This window comes from Zingiber officinale, chromosome 4A (genome assembly GCF_018446385.1).
Source record: "Zingiber officinale cultivar Zhangliang chromosome 4A, Zo_v1.1, whole genome shotgun sequence".
NCBI classification, from domain to species: Eukaryota; Viridiplantae; Streptophyta; class Magnoliopsida; order Zingiberales; family Zingiberaceae; genus Zingiber; species Zingiber officinale.
This window is the reverse complement of record NC_055992.1, coordinates 126817898-126842229: the sequence shown is the minus strand read 5'-3', so window position 1 is coordinate 126842229 and position 24332 is coordinate 126817898. Positions and strand designations below refer to the sequence as shown.

The 24332-nt window shown below is 37.1% G+C and overlaps 1 protein-coding gene across 2 annotated transcripts; it reads left to right on the top strand.

The window, feature by feature from the left end:
- Window positions 1-3551: 3551 nt before the first annotated feature.
- On the top strand, window positions 3552-24049 carry LOC121971057 (acetyl-coenzyme A carboxylase carboxyl transferase subunit alpha, chloroplastic-like). Of its 2 annotated transcripts, XM_042522138.1 has the most exons (12): window positions 3552-3893; window positions 4813-4852; window positions 13193-13614; window positions 14572-14646; window positions 16062-16169; window positions 16259-16419; window positions 17003-17117; window positions 17202-17356; window positions 17755-17806; window positions 19555-19623; window positions 21669-21746; window positions 22820-24049. In XM_042522138.1, exons 3-12 carry the CDS (start codon window positions 13267-13269, stop codon window positions 23858-23860), a joined length of 2202 nt encoding a protein of 733 aa, XP_042378072.1. In that variant the 5' UTR covers window positions 3552-3893; window positions 4813-4852; window positions 13193-13266; the 3' UTR covers window positions 23861-24049. The 2 variants fall into 2 exon arrangements, with proteins under 2 accessions (XP_042378072.1, XP_042378073.1); XM_042522139.1 differs by lacking the exons at window positions 3552-3893; window positions 4813-4852 and having other exon boundaries at window positions 13048-13614.
- Window positions 24050-24332: the final 283 nt, after the last annotated feature.

Below are 24332 nucleotides of genomic sequence, written 5' to 3'. Positions count from 1 at the left end.
TTTCAAAATTATTTTTAAAACTTAAATTTCAAAATTAATTTAACTTAAATTTCAAAATTATTTTTAAACTTAAATTTCAATTTTTTTTTAAAACTTAAATTTCAAAATTATTTTAAAACTTAAATTTCAAAATTACTTTTCAAAACTTAAATTTCAAAATTATTTTAAAACTTAAATTTTAAAATTATTTTTTTTAAACTTAAATTTCAAAATTATTTTTAAAACTTAAATTTCAAAATTATTTTAACTCAAATTTCAAAATTATTTTAAAACTCAAATTATTTCAAAATTAATTTTAAATTTCAAATTTCAAAATTGTTTTTCAAAATTATCTCTTCAAAATCCATTAATGTTAAAATTTTTTGTTTCAATCTTAAAATCTTTATTAAATTACTTAATAAATAAAAAAAAGGGGGCGCCTCTTAGAGGCGCCTCCCACACTGGAAGGCGCCTCTAAGAGCGGCGGGAAAGTTCCCGCCGCATCACCTTAATAGGCGCCTCGGATCGATCCGAGGCGCCTCCAAAACCTACTCAAGGCGCCTTAACATACTTAAGGCGCCTTCAATTCCCAGCTTTAGAAAACGAACAGATTCCTTCTGTTCGTTTTTCTGCCGACGCCGAGCACGTCTTCCGCGTGCGGATTCTAGCAACCAAGGCGCCTTCAAGCCGTTTAATCTCCCCTCAACACTTGACAATGCCTTATTTTTGCCAATTTTGGTAAAATCGTTGAAAATAGGAAGCGCCGACACGTTGATCCTAATTCAGCTAGACTTCCATCAGCAGATATCAGATTCCCTACTATACATCTTAGGGATACCTTTGCTAGTTACACTTTTGAACCTATCAAACCTAGATATGTAAATAGGATCTTTTATACCCAGTTTTGTCAGCCATCTATCCAAATGATAGAGCACTATCAACTAGACCAACTGGTTTACTGCACTGATACAGTAAACCAGGAGTTATGTGCACAGTTTTATCACAACCTTGAGAGGGTTGATGATAATAGGTACTCCACCAGAGTTGCTGGCGTTGACATTGAGCTTACTCCTACTTTGTTACGCACCACCCTAGGACTTAGGGTTTCAGAGTCTACCTTCTTATGCTACCCCAGTAGGGACCTGCCATTTGGCGATCCTTACTCCCATATTACGTTAGATACTATCTATACGTATTTATTCGGGGAAGAGAGACCTGCTGGCCTGACTGAGTTCAGGTCAGTCTCTCTTCAGGTTCAGGACTACGTGATGTATAGGGTCCTGACAGCATATATTCTGCCGATCTCATCTCGGGATGTCCCGAAGATGAGGCCTTCCCACTCATTTTTCCTGTACACCCTGTGTCATCGATTAGATATCGATATAGCCTTGCATATTTTCCAGAACATTATCTGTGCATTTGGGACAGTCACCTCCAAGATAGTACACATGCCCTATTGTCATATTTTGACACGCTTCTTTTCGACCATGAGGGTATAGATGTGACCTGGGAGACGATCATTCCTCTTACTATATACGACGAGCTAGATCCGAGTCAGTAGACTAGCCGGTCCGATATCACACCTGATGGAGTTCTAGCTCGGGCGATTGACCACACCAAGAATGCCCTATCGCCCAAAGCAGAGGATATACTAAGCGAGGAGAGGAGTGGTTGATTTCTTAGCGAGGATCTTTCTGGCATCCTTCCCGTCTGCAGACCATCCACCTCAGCCGGACCTTCGACCTCTACATCACTCTCCGTCGAGGACAGACTTGCTCGACTCGAGGTCGAGTCCATCCAGACACGGCGGATAGTTCTCTCTATGTGGTCCGAGATGGCTGTCGGTTTTACGTCCCTTCGTGATGAGATACGACGTCTAGGTCAGCCAGCACCCAAGCAACCCCATGCACCACCTTCAGATGATGACCCTCCAGCTGATGCTCCTCGAGTAGACGATCCTGCTATTTGATATGACTCTTTTATGCATTGTACTATGGATTGTTGCCCTCACTTCACTACCTATTTATTTTTGTTTAGACTTCCTTGAAGTGATATATACTTATGTGCATGCTTAGTCAGTTTCACAAATTCTGGGTTTACTTATCATTTTTCAAATTATAGGAAAAATAAATTTTCAAAATTCCAATTTAATTAGATTTTTTAAAAAAATTTGGAATTAGCCTAAGTTTCTCCCCTAGAAATCATGTTCCTCTAGGAATCAGCCAGAGTATCTCACAAACACCTAGGTTTACCTTGCTTGTGCTTGAAAAACATAGAACGGCGTGAGATACATAGGGTTCAGCCTGGACTCAAGAATGTTTATATCTGTGCATCAATATGAGTCTGAGCGTTAAACAAGCAATATACATTAATCATGTTAAGTCATCCAGCCTTAGTCAAATCTAACTGGATCAATTGACTTAACTTGACTAACTAAGTAAAAGTTGTTGCCCTCTAAGCACTTAGCAAGTAGCTAAAGGTTAGACAGTTGGTAAAGAGATTGAAAATTTTATGTTGAAGCATACTTGTACGTTAAGGCTCTGATACCTGATCAAATCAAATTAGGACTTTGATATCTAATTGGATAATTCAAAAATTCCTTAACTTAACTCATGCTTTGACTTAAGGACAAACTGAATCTAACTCAACTAAACATTTGGCTACTCCCTCCTTGCTAACAAAACTTTTAAACTAAATATTTTTCAAATTTGAGAATGTTGTTACCCTAAAATACTTTAAAACTTTAGCTATATTTTCAAACCCTTACAACTTTTCAAAATCATCCTTTAAGACCTCTTCAAGATTCAACTAAAGTATTTGCAAAAGGTTTAACTAAATGATTTCTATAGTTTAGCAAATACTTTCAAACTTAGTCAATTTTCTTTGTAAAAAAAAGGTGTTTTCAATATTGAGCTAAGTACTGGTAACTGTTTAGAGTTGTTTTTCAGTGAATTAAAATATTTTGCAAAATTTAAAATGAACTAAGTAAAGTTTTCAACAGAAATATTCTTATTTTTTTTTTAAAAATAAACATTGAAATTAATTATAACAAAGCTAAGTGTTCTAAAAGTCCTTTCAAATTTTTCTAAGTATTAATGGTTTTTAAATTTTTTCATTCTTTGTCAAAGTGATAATTATTTTTTTTTGCAAACCTTGTCTATATTTTTGAAAAGTTCAGACTTATTTCAAGCTGGTATATTTTTGATAAATGGTAAAGGGGGAGAGTAGGAAAAATTCAAAGAACAAAAGATGACTTTTATTAAGGGGGAGTCTAGTATTACAAAATTAAAAGTTTCCAGCTTAACTATGCTTGAACATTTAAAGTTTATTTACTTGAGCTTGGTTAAAACTTTGTGCATGTAAAATACGACACTCAAATAATATTTAAATAATAAGGTTATTTGATAAATAATTTTATTGAAATTTTTAGAAATTTTTCTGGATTTAATCGGAGCCCAGGGTGTATGTTGAGGGGATAAAATATAGGCTTTGGAAAAGGTCTGTTTGGAATACCCGAAAGTGGTAATTGATTGAGACATGAATTTAGGGTTTGATTTTACAAGTCGAAAATTCTCCCCAGCCCTATTGCTTCTCCCCGTCGCCGAATCCCTTCCCTTCTCATCACCTTGCGACGCTGCCACCGCCGCGTCTCCCTCTCCCTCTCGCGAGAGCCACTTCCTGCCGGCTCTCCTCTCGTGAGTTCCCAAAGAGCCACAGCCGCCTGCTCTTTGTCCCTCACTCTCGCCGGCCTTTTCTCCTCGCACGAGCACCAGCCGAACCTCTCCTCCTCTCGCGTCGCCTCGGCCCCAGCCGCCGAGTTTCTTTTCCACTCTTCTCCTCACGGATTCCCGCAACCACATCCGGCGATCTCCTCCTCACGCGAGCAGCAAGCCGCCGACCCTCTCCTTGCCGAGGTATGCTCTAATTGATCCAGCAAGTTCTCTTTAATATGTTGGTATGAGGTTTGTGAGGTGAAGACTCGATGCTTGGGAGGAGTTTATGCGTTTGTCTACTGCCCGATTGATTGAAAGTGTCGTGACTCAAGTTTTCTTCGCCGTTCTTGCTCCGATCGGATTCTTTTTCAAGATTTTACAATGGATTTGGATGGTTACAATTAAAAATGATTTAGTTCAGATTTGTCTTGATGATTTGAGTTAGGGTTCATGTTTTGGTAACCTTGGTTAGTGCGATGGTGTTGGGCTTCCTTCTTGCATAGCCGAAAGATTTGGGACAGGAGGATGGTATTTGTTTTTCGCCTCATTTGATGATGCAATTGCTGCTTCACAGATTTAATGCGTTTCATGGTGCTCAACTGTTTTGGGTAAGTGGAGTTTGATTGCAAGGTGGCTCTGTTGTGTCTTGTTGATTCCAGCTTCTGGACAGAGATCTTTCTTCTATGATTCTGGTTCTTCCTTGTGAATTAGATTTCTTGACCGATTCAGTGGTTTTCCATTGATGCCTACTGCTTCATTATATTTTTTAGAATTTTGTTGGATTTGAGATTGTAGATCGAATACAATGATGCCCTGTTTCTTCTTCATGAGTGGATTTGGGATTTGGTCAGTTTTGGTTAGTGTGTTTTGCTTGGAATTTATTCTATGGTGCCTTGGGTTCTATCGAGTTGGATATGGTTTTGGTAGTAGATCTATAGAATGTAGCGTGAATTCAACTGTGGTTCCTGCATATTGTGATGGCTTCGGGATCCCTTTCTCTATGGCCAGATCAATGGATTTCCAAAGTTGAGATGGGTTTTGTTGTTCGGTGTTGCTGGAGTTCTCGGTTTAGATAGTGTCATTATGAAATTAGCTAAATTGTACATCACGTGATTTGCAGGACGTTGATTGAAGACGGTTGACACGATCTGCATATAAAGGCGGGTACTTCTTGCTTTGTTTTCTTTTAGTACTTTGACCTTAGTGCATGAATTATTTTGGATAAGGACCATTACTTTGACTCTACTCTTATTTTCGGTGTTGATACTTCCACGTTATCTTTGAGATATTCGCTTTCATATCTATACGATCTCTTTTGTTGTCTATGATCCGTAGAGATACTAGATATCATATTTGTACGCTTTATTGTTGTTTGTTTATGTACGATATCGAGCATGTCGTCACGTAGATATACATTACGCTATATATATATACGATGATGCTTGCATTGTTGACGATGTCATGTCAGACGCATGCCATGCGATCCCCGCCACCGAGAGTGGTAGCTGAGTTGACGCTTGTCCGTCGTGCCGACTCCGCCACGCGTGGGTAGTGGTATGGAGTTGCTGAGGAGAGGGACCCTTCACGCTAGCTAGTTAGCTACTCAAGACCCGTCCATCCGGCCACCGCGAGTGGCGGCCTTTAGGATATGGTTGTCGATCGGCCACCACTGTACGAGGCAGCGGTTTGAGAGGTGGGCGGGTGACCATCCGCGTATACGTTATTACGCCCGCTTAGTCACCGCTTAACTTATGTTGTTATTGTTTACTTCCATTGTGGTATATTTATGTCGCTGCTGCTTCTCATTGTTGTCACTTACATACGTGTCTTATGTTAAGATATGCTCATTGTAGGGTGGTTAAACCTTGGTTTAGAAATTGAAATGTTTATATACCTTACCCATTACCTCAGTAGTTATGAGCGATCAGAGTAGCAGATTAGTACCATTTCGACTTTCTATATCTAGCCTAGGATACGGTTCCGGTATGAACCTTTAACATGGTTTTAGTTTCGTATCTGCTATTCTCTTATGAGACTGTATTCCTTTTGGGTATTCTTTATTGGTTGATTATGTTCACGACTATCTTTCCTTACCCGCTGAGTTTCAATACTCACCACCCCGTAAAATTTTCTTTGCGATGTGATGATGACGAGAGTCATGGATGCTTGAGAGACGATCCTACCGCCAAGTCCCAGTCCCGCCACATTCGAAAGTTGATGTTCTGCTTCTCTTTACTTGCATTTATTCGTTGGATTCGTGTTGTGAGAACTATGTTTTGACACTTGTTGTGTGGACTTGTATTTGTGATGTTTTGATAACTTTGCATGTGGATTTTCTCTTTGTTTTCATCATTGCTTATTTTATCTTTTGTCCACCGAGAGTCGATATTAAAACATGTGTTTGTGTTGTTCCATTTTCTATGGTATGTATATTCGGCGAGTATGGTGATGTATATTTCAGATGTAGTAATGTTTCGATTGTCCCTCGCAAGGGAGATCTCGCCAAATTTCTTCTGACAGGGGACCCTTTCGGGCGTGATGGCATCTATTTGGTATCGTTTTTTTTCTTAACTTTGAATTTCTTGCCATAATCAAAAGGAGGATTGTTGGTGCGGGAAGCATCCTACGATCGAACCGAGGTTTCGATAATGGCAAAGGATCAGTTAAGGTATTTTGATCTAACACGTGTTGAATGAGTGTCTCGAAAGTCCTAATCATGGTTGCGGTGTGAAAACCCAGGGGTGGTAACCCTAGGTCATAGGGGTGGTAACCCCAGGTCAGTGGGGTGGTAACCCTAGGGAGGAAAGTCCTAGGCTGGTTAGAAGGGAAACCCTAGGGGGTGGTAACCCTAGGTCATGGGGTGGTAACCCTAAAGTCTTGGCGGTAGTAAAAGTCCTAGGGGTGATAACCCTAGGTGGAAAGTCCGGTGTCGCGAACCGTGAAAGACCTGGACTAGCCGGGGAAGCTCGCAGAAAGTCCGAAGCGCCGAGTGTCGAGTAAAGTCCAACGATCCGAGGATCGATCGGTGAGGACGCTGCCTCCCGTAGAATGAGGGCGTTCAAGTCGACTAGGTTTCCAATGAAACCCGGTCGACTGACAACCGACCGCCATTACTTCATATTCATACTATTATTTTGTATTAACTTTAGGTGGGTATTTTGGATTAACATACTTGCGTACCAAAACACAAAGAAGAACTCGGATAAATGTCCGAGGCGCCCATGGAGCTTGAGGCGCCAAGGTGAGTCAAGCTACTGGAGTCGAGGCGCCTTAGCGGCGAAGGCGCCTGGACCACAACACGGAGGCGCCATGCGCAAGGCGCTTCAGAGGGATAATGCGACTTGACAAGGCTTATCGACGCAGGCGCGACCCGGGCTTGAGGCGCCTCGACAGCCTCGAGGCGCCCAAAGACCCTTTATAAGCAGTGTTCGAGCACCTCTTTAAGAACAATGCTCTCCAAGTGATCTCTTGCTACGTGCTGCAAACCTGACGACCCAGAAGTGCTGCGACGCGACACCGACGACCCGGAACTACGCTTCTCTATCTTTAGTTGTCGGTATAAATTTTATGTTATAAATCTGAGCTGTAAATTCCTATAATTGTACAAATTATCGTGCTTATAGTTGTTGCTCACCGAAAGCGATCAAGGATCGCGGGCCTTCGAGTAGGAGTCGATCTAGGCTCCGAACGAAGTAAATAGCTTGCCTCTTTGTGTGATTGTTTTTATTTCCGCTGCATTTACTCGAACGGTTTTACGATTCCGAGAAAGTGAAAGCCACGAGCGCTATTCACCCCCCCCTCTAGCGCTTTCGATCCAACAGTTCCTTGAGCTACATGAAGGGACGTCCGAAGCCAAGCTCGTAAGATGAGATCTGCTAATGAACCAGTTAAGTAACATCAAATTGGAAGTAGAAGAAATCGTTGCACATCTTCATTCGAGAATGAAGGAACTCGTCACCGGACTCACAAATCTCAGAGAAAAGCTAAGCAACCGAGATTTGTTAAGGTACGCGCTTAATGCATTTCTTAAAACTACAGAGTGAGCATCATTAGTAGATGCTTACTATATATCTAAAGATTTAGAATATGTTACCTTAGAGGAAATATTTTCAACATTTGAAGTCCTTGAAATGAGATGTGCAGATTCGAATAAGGAGCCGAAGCACAACATTACCTTTAAGGCAAGGATGGACGAACAAGATTCAGAATCCTCTCTCGATGATGAAGAAATGACAATGATGGTAAGACGATTTAAAAAATTAGTTAAATCTTGAAAACTAATCATCTGCAGGGTAGAAAGAAAAGAACAATCAGATGCTACCACTGTAACGAAGAAGGGCGCGTTAAAGACAACTGCCCTAAGTTAAAGATCAAGGACAAGGACAAAGGAAAGAACAAGAATCCTGTCCAATCTAACAAGCACAAGACGCTAAAGGCGACGTGGGATGAAACATCGTTCGAATCAGAAATTGAGGCTTTCTCCGGACTTGCGTTAATGGCGAGTCACCAAGAAGATAAAAACGAAGCAAGCTCGTTCGAAATGAGTATCGAGAGCATCAATGGAGGAGGAGCGACATCGGAAGAAAAAAAATAGTTCAGGAGAGTTACGGATAACGAGATCAACAAGGTAAGTCAAGTACGATCTCTTCCTTCCGATTAAGTTATTTAAATTTGTTAAATTGTTATCTAAATATTGTTGCAAACTAGAAAAAAAAATAAAAAATTAAAGTTAATTCTAGTCAAATCTTGTCTATTAGAAGATTTTAAAAAATTAAAATTGGAAAATGATAAATACAAGTAGAAGACTTGAAAAATTGTACATGCTTAAGTGTGATAAATCAAAATATTAGAAAATATAATAATTTGAATTGGTATTTTAATTACCACAAGGGACAAATTAAGAAAATTTCTCAGAAATATATTCCTAAGAGATTTCTAATTAATCCAATTGGAAAGAACTTGTATTGGATTCCCAAATCTTGTATAAATTGAATTTTAATTAGACTTAGGACTTTCAGCAAGAAAATTAAATGTTTGATTTCCTTAAGAGGGTTTGTCTAGAAAGTGATTGTTGCTTCAATAACTAAGAAAGCCTAGTGTTTTGCCATAGCCTAGAAGTCAAATAATGAAATAAAATGTTTAATTGACTAACTGATAAAGTATTTAATTGTAATTCAATAATGGTTTAAATAGTTAATCCAATATTTCTTTTTTTTGTGTTTTTAACTTAGAATTTTTTTATAAAAAAAACTTAAAGTTTTTTAAAATTATTTGTTTATCAATTTTTTTTTAAAGTATCGACTTTACTTTACCAAAATTACTCAAATATTTTTTTATAAATTTGTTTAACTTAAGAAATTATATTTGCAAAACTTAAAGTTTCTAAAATTATTTACGTTGCAATTTTTTTAAGTGATATCAGAATTATTTTCAAATTTTTTTAAAGTTTTCAAAAAAACTTAATAAGTTTTTCAAAATTGTCAAAAAATCAAAGTTTTTTTTTAAAAAAACTTTTCTTATGTTTGAAAAGTTATCTTTAGATTTTTTTTTTATCCTATTTTTTATGTGATCAAAGAGGGAGAAGGGAAGATTAAGTGTATGAAGAGGTAGTTTAAACTTTTTCAAATTTTTGCACTTTAATTGCAAATTTATTGCTCTTACTTTATGTTGGTTTACCCTAACTTGACTTAGATAGCTTACATCAAAAAGGGGGAGATTGTTGGTACCCCAAGATAGTTTTGATGTGATCAAACAAATTAAGTTAGGTCCTGTTTAACCCTGTGTCTAAGTATGCAGAAACTTAGGAGCACAGGATGTCGAGCAAAAGACGCAGCTAGCGAGAAGGACGACACGGGAGATAGCCGACGAGCTCAGTGCATCTGAGGGACGAGGCGCTGCGGAAGAGTACGCTGGCGGACGAGAAGGAGGCGCGCAGCGTTTCCGAGGGACTCGAAGCTGGAGCGAAAGCTTGCTTGAGAAGGCCGGAAGTTGGGTTCGGGTGAGCCCTATTCCGGATGACCGAAATCACCCAAGCGAGCGGAGCTAGAGCGGAAGAACCGGACCGATGCGAGCTGAACTGGATCAGGAGACCGAGACCAAAAATCAGCAAAAGCTGATTTTTGGTGCTTGTGGCGCCCGGAACCCAAGTTTTGGCCAAACTCGACGTGGTATGTATCGTTGCGTCAAGGATAAAGTTTTATCTCATTCCAGGCGCCTAAAACCCTTCCAGCAGCCCTGCTTCCAGAAGCTAAAAAAATATGAAAGATCTAAGCAACACTTGTGCATGCTTTCTTTTATGTTTAGCTTTGTTATTTTAAGCTTTCATTACTGTAAAGAGGTTTCTTCAACTGAAAGAGAAATTAGTGTGACTTCATTTACCTTGGATTAACAACCTGTCCGATTGTAACCAAGTAAACCTGTCGTGTCTCTGTCTTTTAGTTTATTATTCATTCTATATTTATACAAGTGTTATTCTAAGTTCTAAGTCCGAGAAAGGTTCTTTTTGCTTGATTTGTGCAGGGGTTATTCACCCCTCTCTAGCTGGCCACCAAGGATCCTAACAGAACTCTCCCTCGATGAGCCCCTAGGTGAAGACTTTCACCAATACATCTGAGGAGGCCACTGGGATGTCCATGATCACCTGGTTGAAGGGTTGTATGTAGGCCCTCAATGCTTCCCTGGCCCTTGCTTCAAGGAGAATAAGTTGACGCTTATCTTCTGGTGGCGGCAACTACTAGCAAAGTGGTGTAGAAATGTCGCTTGGAAGTTCTTGAAGTTGTGGATTGATCCGTTCGACAACCTCTTGAACCAACATTGTGCTGATATGGAAAGAATGGTGAGGAAGACCCGACACTTCACCCAGTCGGCGTACTGATGAAGTGTGGTCGCGTTGTTGAACTTGGCCAGGTGATCATCTAGATCAGTGCTTCCATTATATTCTCCGATCGTCAGCGGGGTGTAATGTCTGGGCAAAGGGTCGTTTAGAATCTCATGTGAAAATTGTTGATTGATCTGCTCGGGTGAATCATCGTCCCTTGGTACCTTCCCCTTTCTTGCATCCTAGACGGGTGCGTCATCCGAGAAAGATCCCCGAGCCGTGTCTGCTCGACCCCGTTCCTCTGATGGAGTCTGGAACAGTGCTCGGTGAAGGGGGACTGGCGCATTGGGTGCCTCCCCATATGTGTCGATCGACTTCTTGTTCTTTCCTCGAGCGGATATTTAGTCCGCTCGGTCTCCGGGTTCGGCCTGCTGACCCACGGTTGATGCTGTTGGCTCCTGCATTTGGCGCTTGACCAATGCTTGTTGTTGTTGTTGCTCCACTATTTTTACCGTTCGGACTTATATCGATATATCGAGCTCCTCTTGCATCAGCATCATCGTGGTAAATTATCCAGCGTCCTCTATCTTCTCGTTCGGATGTAGGCTATGTTCCCACAGACGGCGCCAAAATGATCATGTCCGAAAGTGGGAAGGCGGAAATCAGGAGATGTGGCGACTTCGCTGACCAGCTGTAGACCTCGCTTCGCTCTGCAAAACAAGTAATGTCAGTGCCGAGATAGGGAAGGAGTCTCTGGTGTTGGCCCTCTGACGCTCAAGTCAGTCACTGGAATAGTGGAAGAAAGTAGAGCAACAGTAACTCTAACACAAACAGTAAATTACGCGTACCTCCGTCGATAATGGACCGCTCTTTATATAGAGCTCTGGTGGGTGACGTGTATGCTTCTCGAGGCATGGACACATTCTCCAATATGTCCTATGAAGGAACCTGTCAGGAATGTACTTTTGACATCATACCTTAATAGGACATGCATATCCTTGACAATATAATAGAAGTTTCCACCGTACGATCCACCTGTTGTCCATGCTTGATGTTAGTGTCACTATCTTCCAGAAGGATATCGAGGGATACGATAATGGTCCCGCTGCTTGGCCGAGCGGGGTACCCGCTCGGTCGGGACACTTTTGCTCTGCTGTCCTCAACTGCTCTTCCCTGCAGTGACTGTGTAGTAGTGTACCCCTCTCGTTCGGACAAGCTCTCCGATCTCCTTGACGTCCTGTTGCTCTATATTGAGCGTCTGATTATCATATCATATTATCCTGAGCTAAACGGGTGGTCTGTTCGGATATGTCTCACTGCCGGTCAGGCATTGATTGCTCCGATCGATCATTGTAATCGTCCTCCGTTCGACCCTTTGACATCCTGATATTGACCATTTTAACTTTAAGCTCTATCTTGACAATTGATCCATGTCAGATAGACCTCCTTATATCACCACATCATACTTGATTCAAGTCCCTTTTTGGGATGATAAATTAAAAAAAAAAATGCTGACAGCTTCGGATAGATAGTATTTTTTGATTTATTTCGATGATAGATATGATTTTTTTTAATCAAGAGTTGGATATAAAGAGCGGATTTTCTGATCGTAAAATATGAACCAGAAGAACGATCATTGATCAAGAATGATGACACTTATTTATTTTACACGTGAAATTATCATTCTACGTCAATAGTGGAGAGTGGCCATCCTATCCGTATTTTCTGAACTGGGATACAAATTTAACGTCGGCACAGCTTGCCGTGTATTTTCTGAACTGGGATACAAATTTAACGTCGGCACAGCTTGCCGTTGTCATTTACCATCAAAACGCTATAGAAGCCATCGTGGCCGTCCAAGTGTTCGACGATCATTCTGGCGCGAATCGTAAAGTAGAGGACGAAACCCCGGTCCCCGAATCCGCGGAACTCCTGAAGTAGCGACCAGCGCATGGGGCCACGTTTGAGCCCACGAATCACTCCCCTGCGCTTTCCTCGTAGTTGTCGCCCAGGCGGAGGCCCTCAGCGTCCCATCGCGCCTGCGCTCCTCGGATCCATCGCCGCCGAATCTTTTTTTAATGCCTGCCACTGTCTCCGCTCGCGATCAAGCCCTAGATCGGTTCCACCTCGCCAAAGCAGACCGCTGATCCGTTCCCCGTTCTTTTCTCCTCCTCTTCAGGGATTCACACCGCGCATTGGGGGCTTGCCGTGCCAGGTAAGCTCGAGTTTGCGAATGATTCTCTCAATTCGAGCTCCATTTCCTGAGATGAGAAATTTTCTGAGTGAGTTTCGGTTTAGTGTCTCGATTTTCATATGAGTGGTGCGATCTTGTCGGTTCCTCCTTCACCTGGGGGATTGATGTCTATTTGCCACTTGTTAGCTCGGGACTCCACATATTTGTGCGTGTCTATGTGTTTCTTTTATTTCATAATGTAATTTAGAACTGCTTCATTATCCTGTTTTTTCTTACATTCTTTTTCGCGTAAGAATTTGACGAATCTTTTCGACTTTGATGCTCACCAATAATCACCAATTACTGCAGTCATATGTAGGAATATTTTGTAGTAGATAGTTTTCTTGCAGGATAATCTACATCTACATAGCTTATCTGTATTATTTGTTCGACTCTCTGTGGCCATTTATCTATTTGGATTCTCACTTGTTTGATGGTATGATGGTGCAGGAACGTGGCATTTGTGACTCATATTGTCTTTTTCCTAAAGAACCGCTGTCGCCTCACAACCTTAGACGTTCACAATGAGTTCTCTATCATTTTCACTTGCTGTCAGAGTAGGGGGAGTGGGGGACAATTTCGTATCTGGATCAAATATTTTGGTCAGGGAGCAAATTCTTGGTTCTGATTCGCACAAGTGTTCATTTTATGGAATTAGAGGAGCTACTAATAGACGTCGGTTGTCTGTGTCTGCTGCAAAAATTAGAAAGGGTAAAAAACATGATTATCCCTGGCCTAAGGTCATTGATCCAAACATGGAAAGTGGACACCTGAGTTATCTGTCACAATTCAAACCTCTGGCTGAGAAACCAAAACCTGTTACCCTTGCTTTTGAAAAGCCTTTGGTTGAGCTTGAAAAGAAAATCACTGATGTAAGTTCTTCAGATTGCAATGTTTTCATTAATTATTATTATTTTATTCCATTTACATGGCATATGTATATATCATATTATGTAGTTGTGTTTGTTCTACAAGTGAACATCAGGAAATTAAATAAAAACAAAGATTCCTGGTATTCTATAGTTCTTTTCCACATCAATTGCCAATCTTGGTCATTAAGATTCAATTGCGAGGTAACCATAAAAATCCCTTGGTAACATTACATCAGTTCCCCGGTGCTAGAAAATATCGTGATAACCTAGTTAAGTGTTTATTCTCCTTCCTACTTAGGTTGCTAGTTTTGAGTTTATTTTATTTGCATTTTGACCTTGTTTTCTTCTACTAATTAGTCTAAAAAGAACATACTTTGAAAAATCCATTCTATGATGCTTTCCAGAGAAGATTCTTACCTGCTAATTAAGATTTTCTCTTGATGCTTGTACAATTTTTAGTAGCATTTGGTTATTCCTAACCACATTTCATTCTGGACATTTTAACTTCGTTTTTCATTTTATGAGACAATGTTAAATGTGATACTAATATCCATGAGCAGTTAAATGTAGCTCTGATCGATGATAAAAAAAATGAAATAACATATGTTGGGATGATATGGATGGCTTCAATCTTGACCAATTTTATTATATAATTAGAAGAGTTGAATCAATTAGAGTGGAATGTATAATGGCTAGAGGAAGATGAGACTTGAGAGAGCTTTAGTTACTTTAATAAAAATAATTTAATTGATTTGATTATTACATGTAGTATATCTTTGCATAGAGTTCAATGGAAGGCTAAGATTCACATATCTACATATCTGATCTCAAATAGTTGGGGAAAAAATGACATGATAATGATGATGATGACGATGACAATGACTATGATGAATGGTATACTTTCATGTCCCATGTTATTCTCTCATACTTATTTGTTACTTTTTTACTTTCCTTTAGGTGCGCAAAATGGCTGCTGAGACTGGTTTGGACTTCAGCGACCAAATTAATCTCCTGGAAAGCAAATATCAGCAGGTTAAAATGATCTAAAATTTGGATATGCATCTTGATCTTTTGTTTTGTCAACATTCTTGGCAGAAGATGTGCCTAAAGACCTATTATTTTTATTTTATTTATTTATTTATTTTTTGTAAAAGGATGCTTTCTTTTGACAACTATATTGAAGATGATTCATAAGGATTTTTTACCTTATAGGACTATTTCTTTACCTGTTTTATTGTGAGCCTCAGTTCTTTGGATTCGACTCTTTGTTTATTATCTAATTTCTTTTGAAAAGAAATCCGCAAATATGTTGCAGAGTAGATGAGTCACTAAAACTAACAAATGTTTTTTCAATGGTTGATTGAGATCATGAATCTCTTCTAATAGCCTTTCTTTTTATGAATCTATATTTGGCTTTGTTCTAGAAGGGGAGCCTTGGCGCAACGGTAAAGTTGTTGCTTTGTGACCAAAAGGTCATGGGTTCGAATCTTGGAAACAGCCTCTTGCAAAAAGCAGTAAGGCTGCGTACAATTGATCCTTCCTCGAGATCTCGCATAGTGGGAGCTTCGTGCACTGGGCTGCCTTTTTATTTGGCTTTGTTCTTCACCTTTTTGCCTGTATTACATTGGTGGATAAGAAACAAGGAAATTTTCTCATGTCCAGCAGAATGTATTCAATATACCCAGCATGTCCCTTAGTATGTATGAAGAGAATATGGTGGATCCTATGATGATTAATTCCAGGAAACATTACATTTAACAGTTGTATCATGTCTGTTGATGAAGTACAAACGAACCTTCTTTCTGATATATCAGCTGATGTCGTTAATCAACTATTATCTACTCTCGACAATTTGATGTTATAAACTGGAATTCTGGAGAATATTACCAAAAAAAGTTTTCTGTCATGTATTGATATCCATTCTTAATGTACTGTTTTGATAAATAGATTTCTAGTCACAGGAAGAGAGAGATAATAAATTGTTAAAATACACTAGGTATAGCAAATTAAGTTGTTTCAGATTATGCATCGAAGTCTTTTTCAAACTAAGTTACCATAATGTTTTTGTAATGTGCCCAATTATAGGATACTAAAAGGATCCGAGGTTCTTTTGTTGATTACTACAGCTTGGCTTTATGGTTGTTAAGCCAGGGGAGGTAAATGTGGAACGTTAGTTCCCTATATCTTTTGGCCTGCCAATGATCATATAACAACTATAAATATGCAGATTTTATGCCCATTTAATTTTTTGGGGTAATTTTTGGATTCTATAGACTACAATATTTCTCAATTAAGTTAATGTTATTCAACTAATTGTCATCCTATATGAACTGGTATGATTTCCAATTTAAAGTTAAACGAAATGCTTATTGCATACTTTTTTATGTACAAGAAAAACTGGACTTCTATGATCAAATGAATTCAAGCCATATGTTGGAAACTTGTAGGCCGTGAAAGATTTATATTCAAAATTAACTCCATTTCAACGACTGCATATGGCTCGTCATCCCAACAGGCCGACATTTCTTGATCACGTTTTGAACATAACTGACAAGGTACCCTCTTGAATTTTTTGCTCGAATTTCGAGTTTCCTATTCTTTCTTATGCAATACTCTGTCTGATAGCCATTTTTTGTTCTGCCAGTGGGTTGAGCTCCACGGTGACCGTGCAGGTTACGATGATCCTGCTATTGTTACAGGTTTAGGAAATATAGATGGAAAAACCTACATGTTTATTGGTCACCAGAAAGGCAGGAATACTAAAGAAAATATTAAGCGCAATTTTGGAATGCCAACTCCACATGGGTAAATAAATTGATGACTATTTTGTGGGTGTTTTTTCTTTCTACATAGGCTTGCAAAATCAATTTGGATTTTGTGCTTGCTTTGTGTATTTGACATGCTGGAGTAGATAAATTGGTATTCAACATGTCAAGTTAATACATCTATTCTTAACATGCAACGAAGGAACTATATAGCAAGGTGCATAACACAAAATAGCATATTTTTTGCCCATTAGTTTTATGGACTTTGGATGGGATCGCCACTTACTGAAAATGCTGGTTAAGTTAATTGTAAAATAACTCAATTTTATAGATTACACTCTTGCATCAATTGCTATGTCAACATTGGCAATTGGATCGTCTAAGGATGAACCAATATGACAATTATGATCATTTAGGAGAATTTCAATTTTCAGGCTATTTCTAAATTAAATATGTGAAATTGGACAAAATAGAATTACGTTTGGGGGAATCATGGGCAAAGCATGTTGAGAGAATTTCTGTAGTTAGAATGCTTTGCTTTTCATGAGAAAAAAACTGTAGTATTATTAGACACTTCATTGTCTGAAAACAATTATCCAGAGAGTTGCAAATTATTTTTGCAGATATCGAAAGGCCTTGCGCATGATGAGGTATGCTGACCATCACGGATTCCCAATCATCACATTCGTTGACACACCTGGGGCATTTGCCGACCTAAAATCTGAAGAACTTGGTCAGGTATCTTATCTCTTCTAAATTGGATTGTTAATTTTCCTCTTCATACTTTTCATAGCCAAATACCAAATTTGTCCAATAATTCAGGGGGAAGCAATTGCCTTTAATTTAAGGGAAATGTTTGGCCTAAAGGTTCCAATGGTCTCTGTCGTAATTGGTGAAGGTGGATCTGGTGGTGCTCTTGCTATTTGCTGTGCTAACAAATTATTGATGATGGAAAATTCTGTATTTTATGTTGCCAGGTATTCTTTTATTTTCTTTTTGTTGCACGAAGGATATTCATATACAAGAAACAACATTTCTTATTCACAATTTCAAGAAAAACTAGATCACCATTGTCACATTATTTAACCTGATATTTGAGGATCTAAAGATTGTTTATTTCTCTAGACCAAACTTTCCCATTTTCTTTGATAATCAAATGATAACTGTGGTATTATTAATACAAGATCAGTTGTCACTCTGTTGTATGTCAATTTAGCCATATACTTATTTTTTGCATGGTTGTTTTTGTTGTCTATTTTCCATCGAATTTACATTTGTTCCTTTTTTTGTATATAATTGTTTTGAAACTGTTACTCATATAATCATTTTGTATAGCTTGATTTAATATTCACTACTAGTATTTATTTTTGAGCAGTCCTGAGGCTTGTGCTGCAATTTTGTGGAAGGATTCTCAAGCTTCTCCTAAGGTACATTATTCAAGATATGGTTGACCATTTTATTGATCATATAGCTACGAGATGGATTTAAGTTCAGCTTGTAGATGGATTCTAAACCCGTTGGTTATGGATTCTGCAAGCTGCACGCTGATCTCACTTAAACCGGGATCAGTGTTTGCTGCCTCGCCTGTCATGATATATAAAAGACATGCATTTGAAGGCCTGGAAAAATTTCTCATTCTATAAATGCTACAGAATCTGAAAATTAGTGCCGTAGCATATGAATAAGATAAAATAGCATTGATAAATGTACGTGATTTTTTATTGATTTTTCAGAAAAAAGAAAAAAAAAAACATGTGCACTGCAAATGATTTCGATCAAAGATTAAATAATTAAAATTTTGCACTATAGCATATGAATAAGACAAAATAACATTAGTAGATGAGTGGCAGGAATTTTTATTTATATTTATATCACAACACCGCATAATTTTAGATTATTTTCATATAGAATTACTAAAGAATATAATAGAATTAATCAAACATATACTCATAGATTAAATTATTTTAATTAATTTTAAAATTGAAGAGTTTTACTTAAATTCTGATTAATTTCATAAATAAGACAAAATAATAGAATTTTAAAATTAAAATTTAGCTATAGCATATGAATAAGACAAAATAAATTAGTAGATGAGTAGCAGTAATTTTTATTTATATTTAATCACAACACCGCATAATTTTAGATTATTTTCATATAGAATTAACTAAAGAATCTAATAGAATTAATCAAACATATATTCTCAGATTAAATTATTTTAATTAATTTTAAAATTGAAGAATTTTACTTAAATTCCGATTAATTTCATAAAAGATTAAAAAATGAAAGTTGAATAATCAAAGTAGTTCAATTGATTTGAAAGTTAAGTTAAAAAATATATAATAAAATCTATTAAAAAGTAATTCCAAAAAATTAATTTTTATATTACTATTTTTTAAAAAATTAAAATGCTAAAGTATTTTTTATTCTAAAAGGAAAAGCTAATATGTAATAAATGCGAAATTGTTTGATTAAATTAGTTTAATTAATTTGATTAATAAACAATCTATCAATTTGTTAACTATGAAATGAAATTAAATTAAAGTTCACTTCACGTAACTATTTAAACTTTCAAAAATTACTTAGTGATTAGTAAATGCTAATGTAATGATTGAGTATTTTTATCAGTATGTTATATTAATAGTATGTAAAAATTGAAAAGGAGCAATATTAAAAATCATTAAATAGTCAATAATTCATTATTTTGAGGTGGTCCAATTAATATAATTGACTGATTGAGTGTATAATTTTAGAAGTGTAAAAAATCAATAATTGATTCTATATCAATTAGCAGGTATATAAGATTTTTTTTATATGATCTTTTTTAATTGAGATGATGATAACAATTATGAAATTGGTTATGTGCATTGCTCATCAAATAAATTATATTTTATTTCTATTATTATTATTATAATTATTTACTTCATGGCTACAAGAGAGAAGTTGTGTCATTATATTTATATTGATTTTAGAAATATTTTATTTTAGATAAAAGAACTAATAAGTTTAGATAATTTTGTGTTTTAGTGAATGCTACATTTTAAATTAGAACTAAATTTTAGAAAATAATTTGAATTCTCACAAATATTTAACCTGTACATTGATGACTAGTGTATGTATATATATTCACATGTAAATATATAGTCCAAGTGTCTAACAACTTGGATCACTTGTTCAGGCAGCTGAAAGACTAAGAATCACACCCAAAGCACTACGGAGATTGAAGATTGCTGATGGGATCATCCCTGTTAGTTCTTGGATCTTTTACTTTTGCTTCTCTTTAGAAGTCTTATGCTGTTTTTCCATTTTAACTATAATCAACTAAATTACCTTATTTCTTTCTTTAATTTTAACAAGTTAAGTTACCATATGGTGTTGTGGTTTAGTAGGAACTAGGAAACATTCTAGCACTTATCCAAAATGGAACAAACCAACTGAGGATGAATATATGCTCATAACTCCATGACGGGCCTCTCCTTGATATATGTATTTTACTATTATGCACACGTAGATGAGGTTGCAGGTTGTCTTATTTACATTAGACGGTGTGCTGCATAAATAATAATTGAATTGTGCAACAAGGATAAGCTATATCAGTGTGGCATACTTTGTACTGAAGTGAACTATATTGTGTACAGATTAATACTAGTTTGGAACATGTCAATATAATTTAGGTAATATAGAGACCTTATTCAAACTGAGCTATATTCTGACGCTTGTCTGTTTCTTGAGCACATATCTGAGTTCATACAAGGCGGTGAAGATTGTTGGAGAACAGACATCTTTGGGAGATTGCACTAGAGTTCAAAATTCAAATAAATTCTCTTCGTTTTTTTAATCCAAAACTTTTTGTATTGTTAATTCTCAGTTTGCATCATTCTAGCTATTCTAACAAATGATAAAAAGGTTTGTTTAATTGTTTTGTCTTGATGTGGTTGGTACTTCTACCACTTCTATATACACAATAGAGTAAGCTATGATTGCAATGGGTTTTTCATGCACTAAAGAAACTGTTGAACTGAGTTGTAGAATCACTACCTTGGCAGAATAGATTGGAAATGCTTTACTGGATATAATTTTGACTTGAGATCTTTATCAATAACAAATGAAGTACAATTAAACATCGTTCAAACTTTTAGGAAGTTTAATGATACAGGAATTGATTGTTTAATTTCTCACATATCTGTACTTAATGAATTATTTATGCATTCTTCTGTCCCCAATCCATGTGAAGTTACTTATTTTAATTTTTCTTTGGGTAATGGAATCAGTTATGTTTGATACTATTATCTTCCCAATTTTAACTATAAATTGCTTAGGATTAATCATATCCACATACAGGGATATGGCTTTCCTGTTGAAACATCAATTTTTTTGATTTAATGCTTTGTGGACTGAATTTATAAAGCATCGGATGTAACCAAAAAAAAAAAGCAAAGAAGCAACCGGATGAACACAAACCTGAATGATATCAAGTGATAGTGTGATACTAGTTGTCTGCCAAAACTATTTCAGAGTTGCAGGTTGTAATATAGTGTTCCAATCTGAATGCTGATCACAAATTTTATCAAATTTATTTTTTTATTATTGGTTATAGTAAAATGTGTAAATTTTGGAGTAACAAATTCTCTTGGAATGGGTAAACAGTCATCTAACACTTCCAAAAACCTTATCTTTCCAGAACTAGAGACATTAAATCATTAGGTTGTAATGCTTTATTTTTTTCGACTATTTTTATATATTTCATGAATGCATGGTATATGTACCTTAGTCACTTGGCGGTCGGTTGTAAGCTTATCCCGTGATTTATCTCCCTTTACATAAGGACGGGTGTGAGGAGCGTCTGGGGTGAGCGTAATCACCTTTGCTACAATGAATGCATGATATATGTGAATTAGGTCTATTGGAACTTGCTTGTATCAGTTATTAAAGATATTTGACCTGCAGTTCAATCATTCTCCATGCTTGTTTGCACTAGGCCAATTAATCCAGTTCAGTCCACCTTTCTGTATGTTGGGGAAGTTTGAAACATAGAAATATAAATTGGGTCCTTTCTTTTGAGATAAGTTGTCACAAAAAAATCCATCTTTACCATATTTGCTAGATATGTTTTTGAATTCGACCTATAATGTGAATTAACCATTCTTACATGTTATGAACTTGGTGCTTTGTTCTTTTCTTTTTACCTATACTTTCAAAAATTTTATTTGCCTTTTCCATATCGTGGCATAATCTTGTGCTGGCACCTGTTCCTGTATATATATTTACTTGTGCTATGATTTTGTTCGTTAGGAACCACTAGGTGGTGCACACTTGAATCCAACTTGGACTTCACAACAAATCAAGATTGCTGTCATGAATGCCATGGAGGTATATCAATATATACATCTTTTTGCATTACTCAAATGTTAGTCTATCGATGCCTATTTGAGCAAAACATTAAAAGTTCTACATTCATTTCTTCATCAATTTCTCCATCACTGCATATTCAGGTGGCTTTTTGTTTGTTTACCATTTTTTTTCCTAGTCAGCAATTCATCTCATTTGAGGTTTCGGTAATTTTGAAAAGATCTACCGTATTCATCCAAATTCTCTCTAACTACTCTTAGTGCAACACTCATGATAACTTGTTGAGGTAGTTTGTAATCTGTTTTGACATTTATATAGACACATTTTAACCTTCTGTCAAGTAGATGCAGATAGGTAAAGTAATTTGTTGATATACATTAATATTGAAACCTTGAAAAGAATTATTTTGTTACATCCAATATTTTGTATTCCTATTCAGACGAATAATAAATTGACTGATGGCAAAATAAGTAAAACATTAGACAAAAATCACACTTTTGAATAAAATCAAATTAGACAAAGAACTATAGAACTTGAAAAATCATATGATTGTAATCTGGATATCACTGTCACTTTAAATATTTTCCAAGTAACCCTTTAGATTAGTATTCAAGATGGAACTCTTCAAATTGCTATTTGGAATTCTAGGTGAAGCTTTTAACATGTATTGAATGTACTATACTAGTATTCTAATTTGTTCACTGTAACTATTAGCATGTTTGACAACAGGCAATAAATTCCAATTTCTTTGATAGGCAACATGGATAATCTTGGTACCACTGATTTTTTGTAATACGTTAGTCTAATTAAATGAAATGTTGTCACATCATTAATGTAATGATACTCAGTCCAACTACAACATCTACCATCTCCAATAATCTTGTTCATTTGAGAATATTAAAAGAGAATTTTTGAATCTTTCGATTGCCATATTGCCATAATTGTAGTTTTGTATTTACGGTTTTCTAGATATAAAATCATGAATTGAGTGGGTTGAGGATTGGCTCTCTTCTGCATTTTGTTCATCTCAGAGTATTATTTTTCATTTTCTTGTTTTATATTGTCAAAGGCCATGATCTTTTATGTAACTTCAGGAGCTTTCTGAACTAGACAATGATAGCTTACTTCATCAGCGATACATGAAGTATCGGATACTCGGCGGATTTGTTGAAACTAAACTCGTGGACCCAGTTAAGAAAAGTAGGATGAAGAAGAAGGATGTGAAGATGATACCAGTTGAAAAAAGTAGTTTGGAGGATGTGAATACTTCTCTAGTTACAGATGGCGGACAGATTAAAATTGAGGACCTCAAAAAGAGGGCACGAGAAGGAAAGATCCTGCCTGTTTCTGCAGAGACAATAACAAAAGTGAGGCAAGAAGTAGATAAGGAATTGACAAATGCCTTCATTTCTATGGGCCTACATGAGGAGCTGGAAAGTCTTAAAACTGAATTATCCAGATCTCCTGAAACTATTGATTCAGCATTAAAGGAAAGGGTCAACAATCTGGTTCAAGAATTTAAACAACAGTTTGATCGCCCTGAATCTTTCTTGCAACTGAAGCAGAAGCTTAAAGTGCTCTCATGGGTGAGCATGTTGCATAAGCAGATCCTTGAAAAGAAAAGGCCGCAGAAGGAGAACGAGAAGGCAGAGAAGCTGAAGGGAGAGATCAATGAGAAGCTCCTAGATAAGATGAAGGCTAAGATGGAAGTCTTGAGAACGGCACGAACACTGGTGGCCAGTGGAACAGTGTTGGATGCAGATCAGATTGAAGCAGTGGCGGCAGCGAAGGACACGCTTATAGAGCTGCTAAAATCTGTGAACCTGGAGCTAGTTGGCTTGGGAACGACAAAATTGCCAACAGCTCCACCAGGGTTAGAAGAGGAGTTAACGAAGGTTGATGATGTGGTGATGAAGGAAATAGATATGGCAGTAGAGAAAGCTGGTCTAAGGCACAAGATTGAGGAACTTAAGGCGGAGATTGCAAGCAGTTCTAATGAAGAAAAGATAGAGCAATTAGTGAGTGAGATAAAGGAAGAAATTGCTGCGGCTATTGATTTGACTGAGTTGAGAAAGAGAGTCGAAGCTTCTGTGGTATCGTCCATTCAAGAGCCAGCTTATGCTGGCTGTGTGTAAAACTTAAGGCAGTTTCATACGAGACGATGCATTTTTTTATATCCAGGGCTTCTTTCTTTTCATTGTGCTGGTGCTATACATCTAGGTCCCAATTATGTTGGAGATGCTTGAGATGATATTCCTTTTTTTTATTCAGAAGGTACAATTAAAGTTGGTAATAAAAAGTTCGTTCCCAACTTTCCATCTCCAGACTAGTTGTAATATTTCACTTTGCTTAAATGGCTTTATGAACTTGATGAACTCGGCTGGGTTTTGCTTGTACTGGCGGTTGCGCAATTGCAACTCACAAAACCAGTACTTGTGATGATTGGTAGGGGTGTCAATTCGGGTGGGTCGGGTCGGGTTAGGTCGGGTTGAGTTTTTTTTTTTTAACCCGACCCGAACCCGAGTTCAACCCAAAACATCTCAACCCGAACCCGAACCCGACCAACCCGATCAACCCGAACCCGACCCATATAACCCGAAAATCCGA

What these genes read in the sequence shown, in the direction of transcription:
- LOC121971057 (XM_042522138.1), top strand. Translation starts at nt 13,267, where the DNA reads ATGAGTTCTCTATCATTTTCACTTGCTGTCAGAGTAGGGGGAGTGGGG. An exon ending in TTTTGAACATAACTGACAAG is followed by an intron (nt 16,170 to 16,258) that starts GTACCCTCTTGA and finishes TTGTTCTGCCAG; the next exon opens with TGGGTTGAGCTCCACGGTGA. An exon ending in CTGTCATGAATGCCATGGAG is followed by an intron (nt 21,747 to 22,819) that starts GTATATCAATAT and finishes ATGTAACTTCAG; the next exon opens with GAGCTTTCTGAACTAGACAA.